This window comes from Phacochoerus africanus, chromosome 10 (assembly GCF_016906955.1).
Source record: "Phacochoerus africanus isolate WHEZ1 chromosome 10, ROS_Pafr_v1, whole genome shotgun sequence".
Taxonomy (NCBI): domain Eukaryota; kingdom Metazoa; phylum Chordata; class Mammalia; order Artiodactyla; family Suidae; genus Phacochoerus; species Phacochoerus africanus.
The window spans coordinates 132,195,597-132,215,424 of record NC_062553.1 but is presented as its reverse complement, the minus strand read 5'-3'; the positions used below and the strand labels follow the sequence as shown (position 1 = coordinate 132,215,424).

Sequence of the window (19,828 nt, the reverse complement as noted above, 5' to 3'; positions counted from 1 at the left end):
TCCGGCGTTGCCGTGAGCTGTGGTGTAGGTCGCAGACGCGGCTCGGATCCCGCGTTGCTGTGGCTCTGGCGTAGGCCGGTGGCTACAGCTCCGATTCAACCCCTAGCCTGGGAACCTCCATATGCCGCGGGAGCGGCCCAAGAAATAGCAACAACAACAACAACAACAACAACAAAAATACAAAAAACCATGAGAGAATACTATGAACAATTGTATGCCAACAAATTTGACAACCTAGAAGAAATGGACAACTTTCTAGAGACTTACAGCCTGCAAAAACTGAATCAAGAAGAAACAGATAGATTGATCACTAGAAATGAAATTGAATATGTCATAAAAACACTCCCTACGAATAGAAGTCCAGGACCAGATGGCTTCACAGGTGAATTCTACCAAACATACAAAGAGGAACTTATACCCATCCTCAAAGTTTTTCAAAAGGTTGAAGAAGAAGGAACACTCCCAAAGACATTCTGTGACGCCACTATCACCCTAATTCCAAAACCAGACAACGATACCACCAAAAAAGAAAACTGTAGGCCAATATTTTTGATAAATATAAGCACAAAAATTCTCAACAAAATTTTAGCTATCCAAATCCAACAACATATCAAAAAGATCATATACCATGACCAGGTGGGATTCATTCCAGGTGCACAAGGATGGTTCAAGATATGCAAATCAATCAAAGTCATGCACCACATTAACAAAAAAAAAGTCAAAAACCACATGATCATCTCAATAGATGCAGAAAAAGCATTTGACAAAGTCCACCATCCATTCATGATAAAAACTCTTACCAAAGTGGGTATAGAGGGAACATACCTTAACATAATCAAAGTCATTTATGACAAACCCACAGCAAATATAATACTCAATGGAGAAAAGCTGAAAGCCTTCTTACTAAAATCTGGCACAAGACAAGGATATCCACTCTCACCATTGTTATTCAACATAGTACTGGAAGTCCTAGCCACAGCAATCAGACAAATGAAAGAAATAAAAGGCATCCAAATAGGAAGAGAAAAGGTAAAATTGTCACTGACATGATACTTTATATAGAAAACCCCAAGGACTCAATCCAAAAACTACATGAACTGATCAACAAATTTGGCAAAGTAGCGGAATATAAGCTTTAGCATTCAGAAATCAGTCACATTTCTGTATACTAACAATGAAATATTAGAAAAGGAATACAAAAATACAATACCTTTTAAAATTGTACCCCAAAAAATCAGATACCTGGGAATACACCTGACCAAGGAGGTAAGAAACTTATATGCTGAGAACTCTAAACCATGAATCAAGGAAATTAAAGAAGATGTAAAGAAATGGAAAGATATTCCATGCTCCTGGGTTGGAAAAGTTAATATTGTAAAAATGGCCATACTACCCAAAGCAATCTACAGATTCAATGCAATCCCTATCAAATTCCCCATGACATTTTTCACAGAACTAGAACAAACAATCCAAAAATGTATATGGAACCACAAAAGACCCAGGATTGCCAAAGCAATTCTGAGGAACAAAAACCAAGCAGGAGGCATAACTCTCCCAGACTTCAGGCAATATTGCAAAGTCATTGAGACAGTGTGGGACTGGTACCAAAACAGACATGCAGACCAATGAAACAGAATAGAGCACCCAGAAATAAACCCAGACCCACCTATGGTCAGTTAATCTTTGACAAAGGAGGCAAGAATATAAAATGGGAAAACGACAGTCTTTTCAGCAAGTATTGCTGGGAAACCTGGACAGCTGCATGCAAATCAGTGAAATTAGAACACACCCTCACACCATGCACAAAAATAAACTCCAAATGGCTGAAAGACTTAAACGTAAGACAAGATACCATCAAACTCCTGGAAGAGAACGTAGGCAAAACATTCTCTGACATCAACCTTACCAATGTTTTCTCAGATCAGTCTCCCAAAGCCACAGAAATAAAAGCAAAAATAGACCAATGGGACCTAATCAAATGGACAAGCTTTTGCACAGCAAAGGAAACCAAAAAGACAACTTACAGAATGGGAAAAAATCGTTTCAAATGATGCAACTGACAAGAGCTTAATCTCTAAAATATATAAGCAATTTATATAACTTAACAGCAAAAAAGCCCACAACCCAATGGAAAAATGGGCAAAAGACCTGAAGAGACATTTCTCCAAGGAAGATGTGCAGATGGCCAACAAGCACATGAAAAAATGCTCAACATCCTTGATTATGAGAGAAATACAAATCAAAACTATCACGAGATACCACCTCACACCAGTCAGAATGGACATGTTTAATAAGTCCACAAATAACCAATGCTGGAGGGGCTGTGGAGAAAAGGGAATCTTCCTGCACTGTTGGTGGGAATATAAGCTGGTACAACCACTATGGAGATCAGTATGGAGATACCTTAGAAATCTATACATAGAACTACCATATGACCCAGCAATCCCACTCTTGGGCATATATCCAGACAAAACTTTCCTTAAAAAAGACACATGCACCCACATGTTCATTGCAGCTCTATTCACAATACCCAAGACATGGAAACAACCCCAATGACCATCGACAGACAATTGGATTAGGAAGATGTGGTATATATACACAATGGAATACTACTCAGCCCTAAAAAGGAATGACATAATACCATTTGCAGCAACATGGATGGGACTAGAGACTCTCATACTGAGTGAAGTAAGTCAGAAAGAGAAAGACAAATACCATGTGATATCGCTTATATCTGGAATCTAATATATGGCACAAATGAACCTTTCCACAGCAAAGAAAATCATGAACTTGGAGAATAGACTTGTGGTTGCCAAGGGGGAGGGAGTGGGGTGGATTGGGAGCTTGGGGTTTATAGACACAGACTATTGCCTTTGGAATGGATAAGCAATGAGATCCTGCTGTGTAGCACTGGGAACTATGTCTAGTCACTTATGACGGAGCCTGATAATGTGAGAAAAAAAAGTGTATACATATATGTGTAACTGGGTCACCATGCTGTAGAAAAAAAAATTGTATTGGGGAAATAACAATTTTTTAAAAATAAAACTTTTACTTAATAAATGATTGCTTTTGATATATAAAACCATATATATAATATTTATTTTGTTTTTTATTAATATATAGGATATATTATTATATCATATATATAACTACTCAATGCCTAGCATAGAATTGTGAATAATAGTATTCTGTAAGATCTTGACATGTTTGGTGAACTGTACATATATAGTTGTATGGAAAAAAAATTTACCTTACTACCAGCTGTATAAGTAGACACTTTCATTTATTTGTCTTAAAATTGCACTTTTCAAGATAGTGTTCCCCTTTAAATAACTAGACAAGTTTATACAGGTCACCACAGGCTCTTTTATGCTCCAGCTTCTCTCTTTACTGAGTAATTGTTTACTTCCTGCTTACTTGGCACATGACTCATTTGGCACTTCCTTTGAAATCGGTTAATGGATTGGAACTTGAATCAGATTCTCATTGTTTTCTATTTGAGAATATTGGTGTGTACCAGGGATCTGTACTATTCCAGATAAACTAAGGGAACCTTATTTTAAGGGTTCAGTGCCTCAAATTTGTAGTATAATATCAGGAATTGTGGTTCCTACCATATCTAGGCTTCTTAAAATCAATGTTCATCTTAGAAGCACAGTATTAGTATATCTACTTCACCAACCTTAGCAGAAGCTTTAGCTTGAACGTGTTTTTAAAAAAGACCAAGAGTTCCCATCATGACGCAGTGGAATGAATCTGACTAGGGACCTTGAGGTTGTGGGTTTGATCCCTGGTCTCACTCAGTGGGTTAAGAATCCCGTGTTGCTGTGAGCTGTGGTGTAGGTCACAGGCGTGGCTCAGATCCCACTTTGCTGTGGCTGTGGTGTAGGCTAGCAGCTGTAGCTCCGATTAGACCCCAAGCCTGGGAACCTCCATGTGCCATGGGTGCAGCCCCCCACCCCCCAAAAAAGACCAAATGGTTTTAACCACACTATACTGTACTTACTCTGTGTAAAATCTTACTATCCATCTTTTCTCCCTCCTTCCCATTTGTTTCTTTCTTTATCCATAAATTTGGCATGTATACACCAGGCGCTTGTTATAGGCTAGGCACACTGTGAGTTACTAAAGACGAAACTCCAGGACTCTGTATTCTAAAACAGAGTCCAACATGTAATAATGAAATTAAATTGAAAAATTTAAATGCTGGGGTGGTAGACCACCTCACACCCATTTGCTGTATCCAGATAATCAGAAGTCATCTTGCCTTAGCACAGATTTAGCACTTCTACTTTGTTTACTGGATGGATACATATATATTCATATATCTTTCCTCTTAGACTTTTAACTCTAGGAAAGATAACACAGGTTAAAGCAGTGGGTTTTAAGCAGAGGCAGTTCTACCTCAAAGGGGACATTTGGCAATGTCTGGATGCATTTTTAGTTGTCATAACTGTCAGGAGAGTGGAAGGCGGGGGCAAGGTAGGTGGTTCTCCTGGCATCTAGTGAGTAGAGGCCAGGGATGCTGCTGTTATCCTACGCAGAATAAATACCTTCAGGATGTCTCTCCACAGCACAGATCCCAAATGTCAATGGGACTGAGGGTTATAAACCCTGGGCTGGGGGCGAGCGTGTGGCTCTGGAGCCTGAATTTGGATCCTGCTTCCAGGACTTAGCTAGTTATGTGACCTTGGACGAGTTATTTTCCATCGCTATGGCACTGAATGAGCGAAAGCGTATAGTGTGAGCCTGGCACACAGTTAACACTGTGTACTGCTTGCTATTCATATTCTTACACATTCGTGTGTGATAGTGTTGTCACTGATACCAAGATGAGCTCTTTGCGTCTTAGCATAGTCCCGAGCGTAGTGACTTTCAGAAAAATGTTGAACGACTGAAATAGTTAGTGAACTTGTGTCAATACTGTCTCCTGGATCCAGTTCCCTTGTCTGTTCTTCTAACTCTGTGTGGGAATCACCGTCAAAAGCAGCCCCTTTGACAGGAAACCATCCTGATCGGCTCTGCTGCTCTACGGAGAGCGGAGAGTAGATTTCCTCTCTGCTACCCGTCAGGAACGAACAGGTCCCAAGATCTTTGATACAAATGGGACCTGGGCAAAGACCACAAAACCAGAAATTCCCTTAGAAGGTAACTACATATGCGGGAGAAGTGAAAGGAAATCAAAAACCTTTAAAAAAAAATTCTAAGCCTGATTTCTTTTACTCCCTGGGCTTGCTGATCTTACCAGGAGGGATTTGCTGTTAGACAGTGTATGCCATTGTATTCTCCTCCTTTTTCTAATTAAATAAAAAGTGAAGAAAATTATGAAGGCCAAATACTTGCTTATTTTTGAATAATCATTCCTTGTATGACCTTCTTTCTGTGCAGTGTCTGTAACTGAACTACAACCCATTCGTTGCTTTTTATCAACCAGATCAACTAAGCACTCTTGGTGATACGGCAGTGTTACTGTATTAACTTATACTTTGGTACCACTAATCTTTCTGCCTGTGGGTTTTTTTGTTTGTTTGTTTTTTGGGGTTTTTCTTCTCTTTCTTTTTTTTTAGGGCTGCACCTGCAGCATACGGAGGTCCCCAGGTTAGTGGTCGAATCAGAGCTATAGCTGCCATCCTACACCACAGCCACAGCAACGCGGGATCCGAGCCATGTCTGCAACCTGCACCACAGCTCACGGCAACGCCAGATCGTTAACCCACTGAGCAAGGCCAGGGATCGAACCCTCAACTTCATGGTTCCTAGTGGAATTGTTTCCAGTACGCCACTACAGGAACTCCATGCCCGTGTCTTTTTAAACTGCACCAAAGAAGAAACTCTTAGCTTATGAATAATGTGTGTAGAAGTATTATCCACATTTACTTTTTATTATTTTGGAATAAATATGAAAGTAAAACATTTTTCTTTGTATTCTGTGAGAACTTTTTCTCAAATGTCAATAATATTTCTCTAGGATTAGGTATCAGATATTACTAGACATTATTTTAATAAAAATCTTATATACCTAGAATTATTGCTTTAAAATTTTTTAAATAATTCTGAAAGTGTTAAAAGCTTCAATCCCACTGAGCACTGTCCTTAGAAAAGAGCAGTTGTCATTTTTGCGTAGTCTTTTACCTGTAGATATTTCATGTCTCTATGTATTTAAACAGGGGTCTCCAGAGAAAGGATCAAGAGGACATGTGCGGGGGGGGGGGGGGGGGGGGTGTATAAGGAGAAATGTATTAGCTTGCGTCATGATGGAGGCTGCTAAGTCCCAAGATGTGAAAGGTGCGTGGGCAGGCTGGAGACCCAGCAGAGACGGCGGTGTAGGTCTCATCACCAGGAGACCTGACGGTGTTGTTCCACTCTGAAGGCCAGCAGGCTCAGGATCCAGGAAGAGCTGCTATTTGGGACCCAGTCCAAAGGAAACAGAGAACTGATGTCCTAGTTCGAAGGCAGTCAGGCAGAAAGAATTCTTTCCTACTCAGGGCTGGTAAGCCGTGTTGCTCTGTTCAGGCCTCACATGATTGGATCAGGACCCTCTGCCCTAGGGAGAGCACTCCGCCTTGCTGAGTTTACCGATTTAAATGATTTAAATGTCCCTGTCGGCCACAGTCCCTCTCACAGAAACACCCAGGTGAATGTTTGACCGAATACCTAGGCATGCCATGTTCCAGCCAGGTGGATGCCTAGAAGTAGTCATTATAGTTTATGCATAGATGATCAGCAAATGTGTAATTTTATAACCTATTTTGAAGAGTGATGTTATTAATTTTCTATAGTCCTGAATAGAAGTTATTAGAATATAGTAACTCACTTAGCATACTGAAAAGTAAATGTAGCAAAAAATCCTAAGATGCTGCCACAAATCAAATCAAAGTTAATATATTAAGAGAAGTATATTTGAGTGTGCATTTCGTCATTTTTGCTAAAGGTATGGGAAATGTTTTTCATATATGACGCTCTTTGAAAAGGTGTTCCCATTGAGGATCTTCGAATTTTAAGCGGAAATATACAAATAGCCTGCACCATGCTGCCTTGAACCTCATGCACATTTAATTGAATTCAGCAGGCATGTATTGAATACTCTATACAAGTTCTGTATTAGTGCTAAGAGGGATATTAAGATATATAAAATAGGCTCTCTTAAGGAAGACAAACAAGGACATAACTATATTACAGGTAGTTTTAATTGTTTCATCAGAGACACAAATGAAATAATAACCACCATACAAGAGAGAACGCTTTATCCTGTTTGAGAAGATCTATACAGCATACATAATAGATAACACCGTTTCTGGGCTGCCAAGAATGGGTAGAAATTTTGTTGAGAGATGGAGAAAGAAATTCGTGGTAGGAAGCACTGCTCAAGAAAAGCCGGGAAAGAGAAAAACTTATTTTGCCAACAGAGAATTGTCTCGTAGTTCTGAAGTGTTTAGATATGACAGGGGAGGGAGTGATAATTGAAGGAAAACATAAAAATCTGTCTGGAAAATGGAGCAAGTGGCAGGTCAGAGTGAGCCTTGATCCCATAAAGAATTTGGATTTTTGGAAATTGGGAGCCTCGAAAATATTTGAAAAGTACAGCTTTTTCTAATCTGTAATTTAGGAATAATTTCGGAGGCAGCGTTAGGAATAAAATGCTGTGAGATCGTAAGGACACTCCATTCTCTTTGTGTCCCTTCCCCTCTAGCTAAAGAGGGTTTGAGACAGTTTATAGGTTTCAAAAACACAGGTGAGAAAATAGAAGCAAAGCGCAAAGAAGTACAAGAAAATAAGATGACACTGGAATAAGACTGGTTCGAAAAATGCACATGGTTAATTAAGATGATGCCGTGTTGACAGAGATGGGCTCAAAGTCTACCTCCCAATCTCTTAACAGAACTAGAAAATGATTACTCATCGGAACTGTCCTGACTTTCGGCGTATGTTCTTGCAGCCTTTGTCACAGGAAAAAAAAATTGGGAGCCATCAGCAAGGACGTTTCCCAGGTCCCATGCCCCATGACCCACGTAAATTTTCACATAGCTTCCTTACTTCAGAAGAACTGCCCATGCTGCTCTGCAAAGCCAACTCCTTCATTGGTGCCTTAGCTTCCCCTTCCTCCCACTTACTCAGCAGCGTTCTCCTGACTGTCTCCTCTGGCTCCTGCAGTTCCAGTTTTCCTTCTTGAATCATTCCTACCAGCGTAAAAATAGGTTGTCATTTCCCCAGTCTTGAAGCAGCACGCACATGCGGCTTGGATCCACGTTGCTGTGGCTGTGGCGTAGGCCGGCAGCTGTAGCTCCCCAATTTGACCCCTAGCCTGGGAACCTCTATATGCTGTGGGTGTGGCCCTAAAAAAGACCCCCCCCCAAAAAAAAATAAGAAAACAAACAATGAAAAAGGAATCTTTTCTGATCCTACTGCACCATCCTTTTTTTTTTCTTTCTTTTTTTTTCTTTTTAGGGTACATTAAGGAAGTTCCCTAGGCTAAGGGTTGAATCAGAGCTGCAGCTGCTGGCCTATGCCACAGACAGCAGCCCCGGATCTGAGCTGCAGCTCTCGGCAGTGCCAGATCCTTTAACCCACTGAGCAAGGCCAGGGATCAAACCTGCATACTCATGGATATTATTCAGATTCTTAACCCATTGAGCCACAACGGTAACTCCTACTCCATCCATTCTTAGTAAGAAAAATACCAATCAAAAAACTGAAATAAGATTTTTTTTTCTTTTCATTTGGCAAAAATCCAAATCTTCATAACACATTCTATGGATAAGGCTTGTGAGAAGACGTCTCATGTGTAGCTGGTAGAAATGTAAGGTGATACAGCTTTTTGGAAGGGAAGCTGACAAAATGTACCAAAGCTACAGATGGTGTATTCTTTTATTCATAGTCTCAGAAAGTCAATTCAAGAGGAATAGCCGCATGTACAAAATGATACATCACAAGGCGGTCTGCTTTATTTACATTATTTATAGTAGCAAAACTTCAGAAAAAATCTAATTCATAACACATCAGTCAAGTCAGCAGTACTACAGCCACAAAATGGAGTTCTCTGCAACAGTGAAAAGAATGAATAGAATTCTAAGCATTACTATGGAAGTACCTATCTTATTAAATTAAAATGGCAAGATGCTGAGTAGTTTTTTAAATTTCTGCCCTTTTGTAAAAGAAGGAGGACTGAAACTTCATATTTGGTTGAGTTTGCATGAAGAAATTTTAAATAAGAACCAGTAGAAATGATTACTCATAGTAGACAGGCTGGGGAATTGGAAAAACAGGGTTTTTTTAAGTGTGTTCTGGAACAGATTTCAAAACCAGTCTTTTGGGGTTTTTTTAAGTCTGTTCTGAAACAGATTTCAAAGGCAGTCTTTTGGTTACCGCAGGTCAAAGTGTTGAGGGGAAGGAAGGATGGGGAGGGTAGGAAGAACACATACCCACTACTGTGGAAAACAGATGCTTGAGGAGAACCTGCTCTGCAGCACAGGAAAACCTCGTCCATCGTTTGAAACAAGCTGCATGGGAAAGAGAACGGGCATACTTATCTGTATGACTGATTCACTTGGCTGCACCCCTGAAACTAATATAACATTGTTCATCAACTATACTCCAATAAAATAAAATAAAAAATATTAAAAAATCAGACACCAAAGAGGATCTGTTATCTGATTCTAGTTATATAGTGTTCTGGAAAGGCAAAGCCGTGGGAATGGAAATCAGATCAGTGGCGTTGGGAGAAGGTTGACTCCAAATGGAAAAACTTTGGGGGGGTGAAGAAAATATCCTCTAGATAATAATGGTGCTGAAACGATTGTATACCTTTGTCACACTCAAAAACGGACGTCTCAAAGCTGAATTTTACTCTATTTAAAACATGCCTCAATAAACATAACATAGTTACCCAAAAAAATCTGTTCTGATAATTTCCAGTATGTTCTGTTTTATACTTTTATGCAAAATATGAAATGATGATTTTCTCAAATCATGTGTTATACCTATTTTGGAGCAAAATGTCATGAATATATAGTATTTGCTAAATTAAATTTTACCATAAGTAATTTTTAAAAATTTTATTCCTAGATCCATATTTATTCTCTTGGAATGACATTGTATTGGGGGGCTGATCATGAAGTACCTCAGAGCCAAGTAAGTCAAATGGTCACATTCGGAAACTTTACACTTTCTAAGAAGCTCTTTCTTGTGTTTACATGTGTTCTATAGCATGTTGTCAGGCACACCAGCATTTCTATACAGTTAAAATAATATGAGATAATAAAGCACTAATGAAATTTGTCTTAGAGTGTTCTTAGAATTATGGTGGTCACTACCTGTGTTTCAACAATTCAGTCTGTGAAATGTAGTAGCCTTTTCAAAATTACAGCAAGAGACAGAGTTCCCTGGTGGCTCAGTGGGTTGAGGATTCAGCATTGTCACTGCTCTGGCTGAGGTTACTTCTGTGCTGGCCCAGGAACTTCCATATGCTGTGGGTGCAGCCAAAAGCAAAAACAAAACCCAACAAAATCATAGCAAGAGAAATGAGAATCTACTTTATTTCTTTTGATTTACTGACTGATAGGAAAGGGTCGTAAATGTCTTTGTTGATTCTTTCTTGAGCAGAATATGATAACCTTTTTTGATGCAAAAACTGTAGGAAGAGTAGCTCTATGTCGCAGTAGAGTTTAAACTTGTCACTTGAAAATCATACTTTATTACCCCCTGCATTAAAGTAACACTTTGTGGTGTCTTAGGCTCTGTTGACCACTGGACTGCCTGTAGTCTTTATTTTTCTAAAATAACTGATTCCTGAAGACGCAATATACACGTAGTAGTAAAGGTAATAGAAAAATTTTAAATAACTATATTTCATCAAAGGTATAACTAAAGAATTGTTTTATTTTACGCATTTAGAACTTAAAAGTAATTAGGTGTGTATGTTTTTAATCAAATTAAAAAGCAACAAGCATTTTAGGCTTTTATTTTAAAATCCAGACGTCTCAAGATCCATGAAATATGAGTAATAGTCTTCCCCTTAGTTTGGTTTTATTTTTCATCATGAAAAATACTGTGTATTTTCTTTCTCTCTTAAGTTTCAATTTTATAAATGTAAATGAGAAAGGTAAACTATTACTAGAGATAACGGTGTCATATTTTATACAACCTAACTTGCATGCAAAATGTGGTAATATCCTATAGTTAACACTTTCCCTTTTCTGGTAACTGAAAATAGAGTCTAGAATGAATAAATTGGAAGGGAAGTATAGACTTTTACTTCTGTTTTAATATTGGAAGTCATAATTGGGGAATATGTAATATTAATTCAAAAGTATTTATTAAGCCACCTACCTTATGTCAGACATTAGGAATAAAATGTCTAAAGCCTATGAAGTCCGTTCATGGCTACAGACAACCAAATAACCAATTACAGCACAATATGATGAATGCTGTGTTAGGGAAAATGCAGGATGCTATGGAAAACATAACGTAGTTAGAATTGGCGCCTCCTACAAGACTTGGAGGGGTAGGATAGGTTTATTGAAGGACATTGCATCTAAGCTGACCTCCAAAGGATGATGTATAATACCCAAATGGATGAGAAGTGGAGGGGAAGGTTCAGGGGGAAAGCATATGATTAAACCAAAGCGTAGATATACCAGTTCAAATTCTCATCAGCAGTGTTCTTCTTACCACTACTTCATATCATCAATCTTTATTCTATTGAGTGTATAGTGGCTTCTTTTTGTGTTTTTTTTTTTTTTTTTTGTCTTTTTGCTATTTCTTGGGCCGCTCCCGCGGCGTATGGAGGTTCCCAGGCTAGGGGTCTAATCGGAGCTATAGCCACAGGGCTACGCCACAGCCACAGCAACGCGGGATCCGAGCCGCGTCTGCAACCTACACCACAGCTCACGGCAACGCCGGATCGTTAACCCACTGAGCAAGGGCAGGGACCGAACCCTCAACCTCATGGTTCCTAGTCGGATTCGTTAACCACTGCACCACGACGGGAACTCCATCTTTTTGTGGTTTTAATTTGCATTTCTTGGTATGCTTTTTGGACATTTGGACATAATATTCAACAAATTTGTGTCAACCAATTAAAAGAAAAATATCTCATATTTTGTCCTCTTTCAGCAGCATAATGAGAACTTATACCTAAATGACCTTGAGCCATTGCAATATTTGGAATCTCTTCTAAGTTATCGTGAGGACATCAAAGTATATTTAATATATATCAAGTATATTCTTTTTTATGGAATGTTAGGAAGTTGTTTATTCCCCCCAAATAGTGTGTAAGTATAGACTGCTTAGCAAAATACTCACATAACCAAAACATTCCGTTTCTTTATCATAGCAAAAAACCCCAGAGTTTTTCTATAATACTTCGTATCTTAGGAGATACATGTTAACCATCTAATGCTAAAAATTTTTTTGGCTTATGAAAAGGTAAAATGCAGTCACATATGCTACTAGACAAGGAGTTCATTTCCTCCGAGTATTTGAAGGCTGGGGTGGTTCCTGTGACTCTCAGAATGGTTTGTCTCATTTTAGTAAGATTTACTCGCACTTATCAGCCTGCCCTTTTCTTCCTTTGTGTTCAGCCTATCAGGCTCGGAGATCATCTCAACAGTATCCTGCTTGGAATGTGCGAGGACGTCATTTACGCTCGGGTTTCTGTGCGGACTGTCCTGGACGCTTGCAGTGCCCACATTAGGAACAGCAACTGTGCACCTTCGTTTTCCTACGTGAAGCAGTTGGTAAAACTGGTTCTGGGAAATCTTTCTGGGGTAAGCCACAGTGCCAGTTGGTACACGTAGTCATATTTTAAAATTTAGCAGCACTTCACAAAATTGTCTTTAGAGCTCTATGGATTTACTCCTTTACTACTCTTTTCTCGTGAAGTCTAGGAACAGGAGGTGAAATTTTTTGTTCTGATGTTGTTTATTGGAAACATTTAGAAGCCCAGCAGTTCCCGTCGTGGCTCACCAGAAAGGAATCTGACTAGTACACATGAGGACGCAGGCTCAATCCCTCGCCTTGCTTAGTGGGTTAAGGATCTGGCGTTGCCTTGAGCTGTTGTGTAGGCTGAAGCTGTAGCTCTGATTTGACCCCTAGCTTCAGAGCCTCCATGTGCCACAGGGACGGCCCTAAAATGACAAGAAAAAAAATTTTTGTAGAAGCCCAGGGCAATAATTTAGTCTCCTAGATTTTATAAGAATTAGTTGTTTGGTTTGTTTAGAACTTTATTCTAGCAAGTATCATAGAATCACAGCATGTCAGAGCTAAAAATATCTTCTTATCTCATTTCTTAACATCCCTTCCTGTGGAGCGTTCAGTAAGTGGGTCTGCTGTGAAAGTTGTGTGGACATGCAAAATGGGTTTTAGAATTATTTAAATTTCTTTTGCTTTATACTCTTTCTTGCCCACTTACTGGTCTGGACCTCTTGGGTATTCCCCAGACCCTCCCTGCCTTCTTCGGACATTGGCACCTACTGTGTAAGTTGCATGCATGCTTGTGTCCCTGCTCGGTTGTCCTAAGACTGGGACTCCGTCATTTTCTCTTTTGTGTTAGACGTGAAGAATCCCAAGACTGAAAGCTCTATATCCAACAGTCCCTCACCTGCATTTCTCAAGCCGTCTTCTATCCTGTTTGCCCTAGTTTGAACGCTCCTTGGATTTTGATATCTGATCGAGGTCTAAACTTTATCTGCTCTTACCCTTTAGGTTATGGTGCCCAAGTCCTTCTCCTTGTGTAGACTTTGGGTAGATTTGCTACTGTCACACAGTGTCCTTGTTGGCTTCCTCTTAATGCGTCACCCTTAGGGATTTAGGTCTGCCGTTTTAACCAGGATATCCTATGGTCGGCAGGAATATATCCAAATTTCACATGTTTTGCCACTATATAAGAAACAGGCTCATAAAGTCTTCTAGGTTAAGTGGTTTGTAAACTCTATCCCATGGAGCCTTTGCGATTCTATAGTAAGAATAGTGCAGGTAGTAGAGGCCAAGTGAAGAGGACTCGTGCTTATTTCCCCTCCTTACCTAGAGCTGCTCCACTTTTATTTGGTTTGTTTATATTCCTGTATGATTTTTATTTTGAACAAAGGTAAAGATACTAAAAACTTATGAAAGCCCTCTATTCAGACCAAAAGTTTCCTACATATTCTCAAATATATCTTTGGATATTTTCACTGCAGCACTTCTCAGAGCCTTTAATATACTAGATTGTATGAATAACCTTCCAGAGGGACAGACATATGCGTGAAACATTTCCCAAACTTTTCAGATATGCTCATAATACCAGTGTTTTGTAAAAACTCTCTCCGAGGAATGTTGTTCTCTACTGACTCCTTCACTTTATAATATATATACAATTTCTTAAAGAAATTGATATTCACAAAGCTTATAGGACTTATGTTTTCTGTTAGTCAGGGATTTACAAGCTGTAAAGGTTGAGAGGAGAGAATGCAAGGAATGAATACATTGAAAAATAGCACATTAAAATAGATCTTATAGACTAGACAGAAGGGAAGGGTAATCCAGGCAGAGTGAAGTAAACTTGGATAAATGCTGTGAAATGGGAAAGAGCAAGATGCTTGAGGAAGTGATAGGTCTGATACGGGATGTGTTGTGGGCTCTTTAGTGTGGAGAGAGGAATAGAAGGTCCGTTGGAATCAACATGTAGAGAGCCCACCTTTCCATAGGCCAATTTCTAAGTAGAATTAATAGCCTTCTCCTCATCTTTCCTTTGCTCTTGCTAGTCTCCCGGACATCACCCGATGTCTTTCTTTAGGTATTTGCTTTGTGCCCAGCACTGTGCTGAATGGCTTACGTGCTTGTTCACATTTATTCATCGTAACAGTCCCAAGTTATAAGGGATAATTTCATCCTCATTTAGAGATAATGAAACTGAGGCTTAAAAGGATTAAATAACTTGCCCCTGGCCACACATATGGTAAATGACAGAGGTAGAATTAGAACTGGATTTCTGACCCTAAGGCCATGCTGTTGGCCGTTATGCTCCCTCTGAAGCTGCTGTTGCCTCCAGTAGCTGATAGAATAAATTAGTCTTTCACTCAGTGTGAAATTCATTTTAAGGGACCGTAATCCTGATTTACTTAAAATTAATTTGCATACAGCAAAAGTCAGTAGGCCAGTTTTCTTGTCCTGGTTCTTCCACTGATTTAATCTTATAACACTTTTGACCTTAATTTTACTTATCTGTAAAGCAGGAATAATAGTACATATCATGCACCCATGTTACTGAATAGCTATGAAGATAATTATTCCAATGTTGATGAGCTGCTTCAAGGTCCTTAGAATTTTGCTTGCTATTTCTCCCTTTATTGTAATATGAGTATAATATATACCACATGAGGTTTTCTGAGATTAAATAACAAAGTACATAAAGTAGTTAACATAGCGCCTGCCTTATAGTAATTGCTCAGTAAGTGACAGGGTTTTTTATTTTTATTTTTTTGTCTTCTTAGGACTGCTCCCATGGCATATGGAGGTTCCCAGGCTCAGAGTCATATCAGAGCTGTAGCCTCTGGCCTACACCACAGCCACATCAACACCGCATCCTTAACCCACTGAGCGAGGCCAGGGATCCAACCCTCATCCTCATGGATACTAGTCAGATTCGTTTCCACTTAGCCACGATGGGAACTCTGGCAGCTGTTATTAATCGTGTCTTCTTATAGATAGGAAGCATATATATACTCAAATACACTACCCTAAATGGATTTTAAATTCATGCTTAACCAAGTTTTACTAAAGGGGGAATATTAAAGAGTATGTGTCTGTGTGTTTATATAAACAGATATGTCTGCATGCACTCAGTGCCAGATTTAAGTAACTTCTCCATTCTCTCTCCTTACATTTATTTCCTTACAATTATTCTGACTAATCATCTGAATAAACTCAGTGTTCTAATAGTTCACCTCTTGTAATATTGATTTTGATCTAATTTGACATGATTTATTTATTTGTTTGCCTGTCTTTTTAGGGCCACTCTCATGGCATATGAAAATTCCCAGGCTAGGGGTCCAATCAGCTACAGCTGCTGGCCTACCCCACAGCCACAGCCACGCCAGATCTGAACCACATCTGTGACCTACCCCACAGCTCACAGCAACGCCACTTGACCCACAGAACAGGGCCAGGGATCAAACCTGCATCCTCATAGATACTAGTTGGGTTCGTACTACTGAGCCATGACAGGAACTCGTGACATGCTTTATTTTAAATAAGTATCCTTGGTTGAAGTTATTAAAATTTAAGATTACTTAAACATTTTGTTCCAAAGAAGTCCCAAAAGAACACATTGATTTAAATTTATCATCCCTCCATATGTCCATTTAGTTCAAAGCATTTCTCAAATACAATTTCTGACAGGCAAAATCTAGAAAATTATTTTTAAAAATAATGTAAGTCAGTACCCTCAATGAATAGTTACTATCAGGAGAAAGCTTTATCATGCCAGAACCAATATAGTTTTAAAATTATACTCATACTTGAGAGATGAAAGTAGTTGTCAGTTTGGAAAAAATACCACTTCAAGTTTATTGTTTTGAAATGGAACTCATTTTAACTACTTGAATTTGCTAATTTTTCTCCCTAGTTAGCAGATTACTCTTTGACAACTGTTTCTTGCATTGCATTTCCAAAAGATGAAGTGGCCAGAACTAAGCTATATAAGTCTTATCCAAGGAATCTATATTAACAATAGCAAACATGGAGTGTTTTCTCTTGAAGATTATACTTCCCAAAAATTACCTACCTAGTGTCATTCTGTAGATAATTTCCATGAAAACAAAAGGGAGATTCTCTTGCCAACTTGACTTTTGATTACCTGTGTACAGACGGATCAGCTTTCCCATAACAATGAACAGAAGCCTGATCGAAGCCAGGCTCTCCGAGACCGGCTGAGAGGAAAAGGATTACCCACAGGTAAGAAACATGAATAAGAAATGTTTAGGCTTTAACCTGTTGTTTCCTTTACAAAATCTTACTTACCTCGCTTGGAGATCTGGTAATTGTAACGACAGTCATAACATGAGTGCGGAAACGGGAGGTGCTGAACAGCCGGGAACACTGGGCGTATTTATATATAAATTCACAACAGTGATGCAGAACAGTGTTAATAATACAGTCAGAACTTCCTCAGCAAATCATTTCTTTTGATGCTTAGTAAATCAAAACGGGTGAAGAGTGGTTTTTCTACTTGCCAAGAGCATTACATAGGTTTTATATAGTTACTGAGTTTTCAAGAAACAGAATAGAAGTTCCAAACACATGAAATGAGAGAAAAAATAAATTTTTACATGAAAACTTGTATTTGGCGTTCCCATCATGGCTCAGCAGAAGCGAATCTGACTAGCATCCGTGAGGATGCAGGTTTAATCCTGACCTTCCTCAGTGGGTTAAGGATCCAGCATTGCCATGAGCTGTGGTGTAGATCACAGACACAGCTCAGATCTGGCGCGCCCAGTGGCTAGAGCTCCGATTCAGCCCTTAGCCTAGGAACCTCCATATGCCACAGGTACAGCCCTAAAAAGACTGAAAAAAAAAAGTGGTATTTCAGTGTTAATTTTCAAGCCTGGCTTATTTACTTGTTTTGTTTATTTTTCTTTCATTTTTTTAATTTTTAAAAAATGTTATTGGGGTATAGTTGACTTATGGGATTGTATTAGTTGCAGGTGTACAGCAAAGTGAATTGGTTATACATGTAGATATATCCATTCTTTTTCCCCTTATAGGTTATTACAGATTATCGAGTAGATTTCCCTGAGCTATACAGTAGGTTCTTATTAATAATCTGTTTTACACAGTAGTGTGTACGGGTTATTTCTCTTCTCCCAGTTCTTCTCTTCCCCTCCACGGTTTCCCCCAAGGTAACCTAAAGATTGCTTTTGAAATGTGTGAGTTTCTTCTCTGTTCCTTAATAAGTTCTTTTGTATCATTTTTTATTGGCTTCTACCTATAAGTGATGTCATATGGTATTTGTCTTTGACTTCAGTCAGTATGATAAATGCTAGGTCCATCCATATGGCTGCAAATGGCATTATTTCATTCTTGTCATGGCTGAATAATATTTCATTGTATGTGTATACCACAACTTTAACAGTTCCTCTGTTGATGGACATTTAGGTTGTTACCGTGTCTTGGCTGTTGTAAATAGTGCGGCAGTAAACATTGGGGTGCATGTATCTTTTCGAGTTAAGGTTTTCTCTGGATGTATGCTCAGGAATGGGATTGCTGGATCATATAGCAGTTATATATTTTTTTTTAAGGAACCTCCATACTGTTCTCTGTAGCGAATGTGCCAATGTACATTCCCACCAATAGTGGAGGAGGGCTCTCTTTTCTCCACGCCCTCTCCAGCATTTATTGTTTTTAGTCTCCTTGAGGATGGCCATTCTGACTGGTGCCCAGTGTGAGGTGACCCCTCGTCGTTTGAGAATTGTTCCTCACATCGTTGGGAATCCCTCGTTATTATTTCTCTAATAATGATGAGTGAGTTGAGCATCATTTTATGTGTTTTATGGCTATCTGTCTGTCGTCTTTGGAGAAATATCTATGTAGATCTCCTGCCCATTTTTTGATTGGGTTGTATGATTTTTTGGTTATAAAGCTTCATGAAATGTTTGTATGCTTTGGAGATTAATACTTTGTCAGTTGCTTCATTTGCAAGTGTTTTCTCCCATTCTGTGTGTTGTCTTTTCATTTTGTTTATGGATTCCTTTGCTCTGCAAAAGCTTTTAAGCTTAATTAGGTCCCATTGGTTAATTTTTTTTTTTACATTATTCTAGGAGATGGATCAAACAAGATATTGCTAGAATTTATGTCAAAGAATGTTTCTGCCTTTGTTTTCCTCTAGGAGTTTTATAGTGTCTGGCCTTACATTTCCTGAAGCCATTTTGAGTTTATTTTTGTGTATGGTGTTAGAGAATGCTCTGATTTCATTCTTTTTCAAGTAGCTTTTTCAAGTAGCTGTCCAGCTGTCCCAGCACCACTTATTCAAGAGACTCCCTCCTGCGTTGCATATTCTCACCTCTCTTGTCATAGATTAGTTCACCATAGGCGCTTGGGTTTCAAGCCTGGCTTATTTATAAAATGAACTTTCATTTTTGCTTATTTCTATTCTCTTTAGTTCTTATCAATTAATATTGATAATTATGTTATCTAAACATTAACAAAAATACTTTTGGGGTGAAATATTTTATTGTCTTTAATTTTACAGCTGGGGATAAGTAAATGTAAATATTGCTTAAACTTTCTAATAGAGCATTCTAATTGATATAGTCAGGTTAAAAAATTAAAATGCTTAACTATTTAGACAATCAGAGCACAGCTATGTTCTTTAAAAACCTTTGAAAAATTCTCATGGTGAAAACGCAATACAGACATTTGATTCTCTGGACCAAGCATTTTGCAGAATTCAGAACTCTCTTGTCTGAGAGGGAAAAATGTGCTCTAAGCACGTGTACTGCTTAACTTGAGAAGTCAAAGAAAAGCAATAAAGATTCTGCTGTGTAGCACAGGGAACTCTATCTGACCACTTGTGATGGAACACGTTGGAGGATAATGTGAGATAGAGTGTCTGTGGATGTGTGGCTGGTCGCTTTGCTGTGCAGCAGAAATGGACAGAACATTGTAAATCAACTATAATAAAAAAATTTTTAAAAAGAGAAGCAATAAAGTTGTTTCTAATGGAGTGATTCTGTACCAGTGCAGTTAAATGTCTGTTTTTGGTACTTTGATTTTACTTACTGTGAATGAGGATTATTTTTCTAAAAAGGAAACTTAGTTTTCATATCACCAGTGTAATCAGTATGGACAGTCT

At 38.7% G+C, this 19,828-nt stretch overlaps 1 protein-coding gene across 2 annotated transcripts in view; it reads left to right on the top strand.

Annotated features, from left to right (window-relative positions):
• PTPN13 (protein tyrosine phosphatase non-receptor type 13) overlaps positions 1-19,828 on the top strand; it is a 209,290-nt gene that overhangs the window by 68,486 nt on the left and 120,976 nt on the right. For both annotated transcript variants that reach the window (XM_047798555.1, XM_047798554.1), the window contains exons 4-6: positions 10,066-10,131; positions 12,582-12,767; positions 16,845-16,932. In XM_047798555.1, coding sequence (XP_047654511.1) covers positions 10,066-10,131; positions 12,582-12,767; positions 16,845-16,932 — 340 coding nt within the window. The remainder of the gene's footprint in view (positions 1-10,065; positions 10,132-12,581; positions 12,768-16,844; positions 16,933-19,828) is intronic.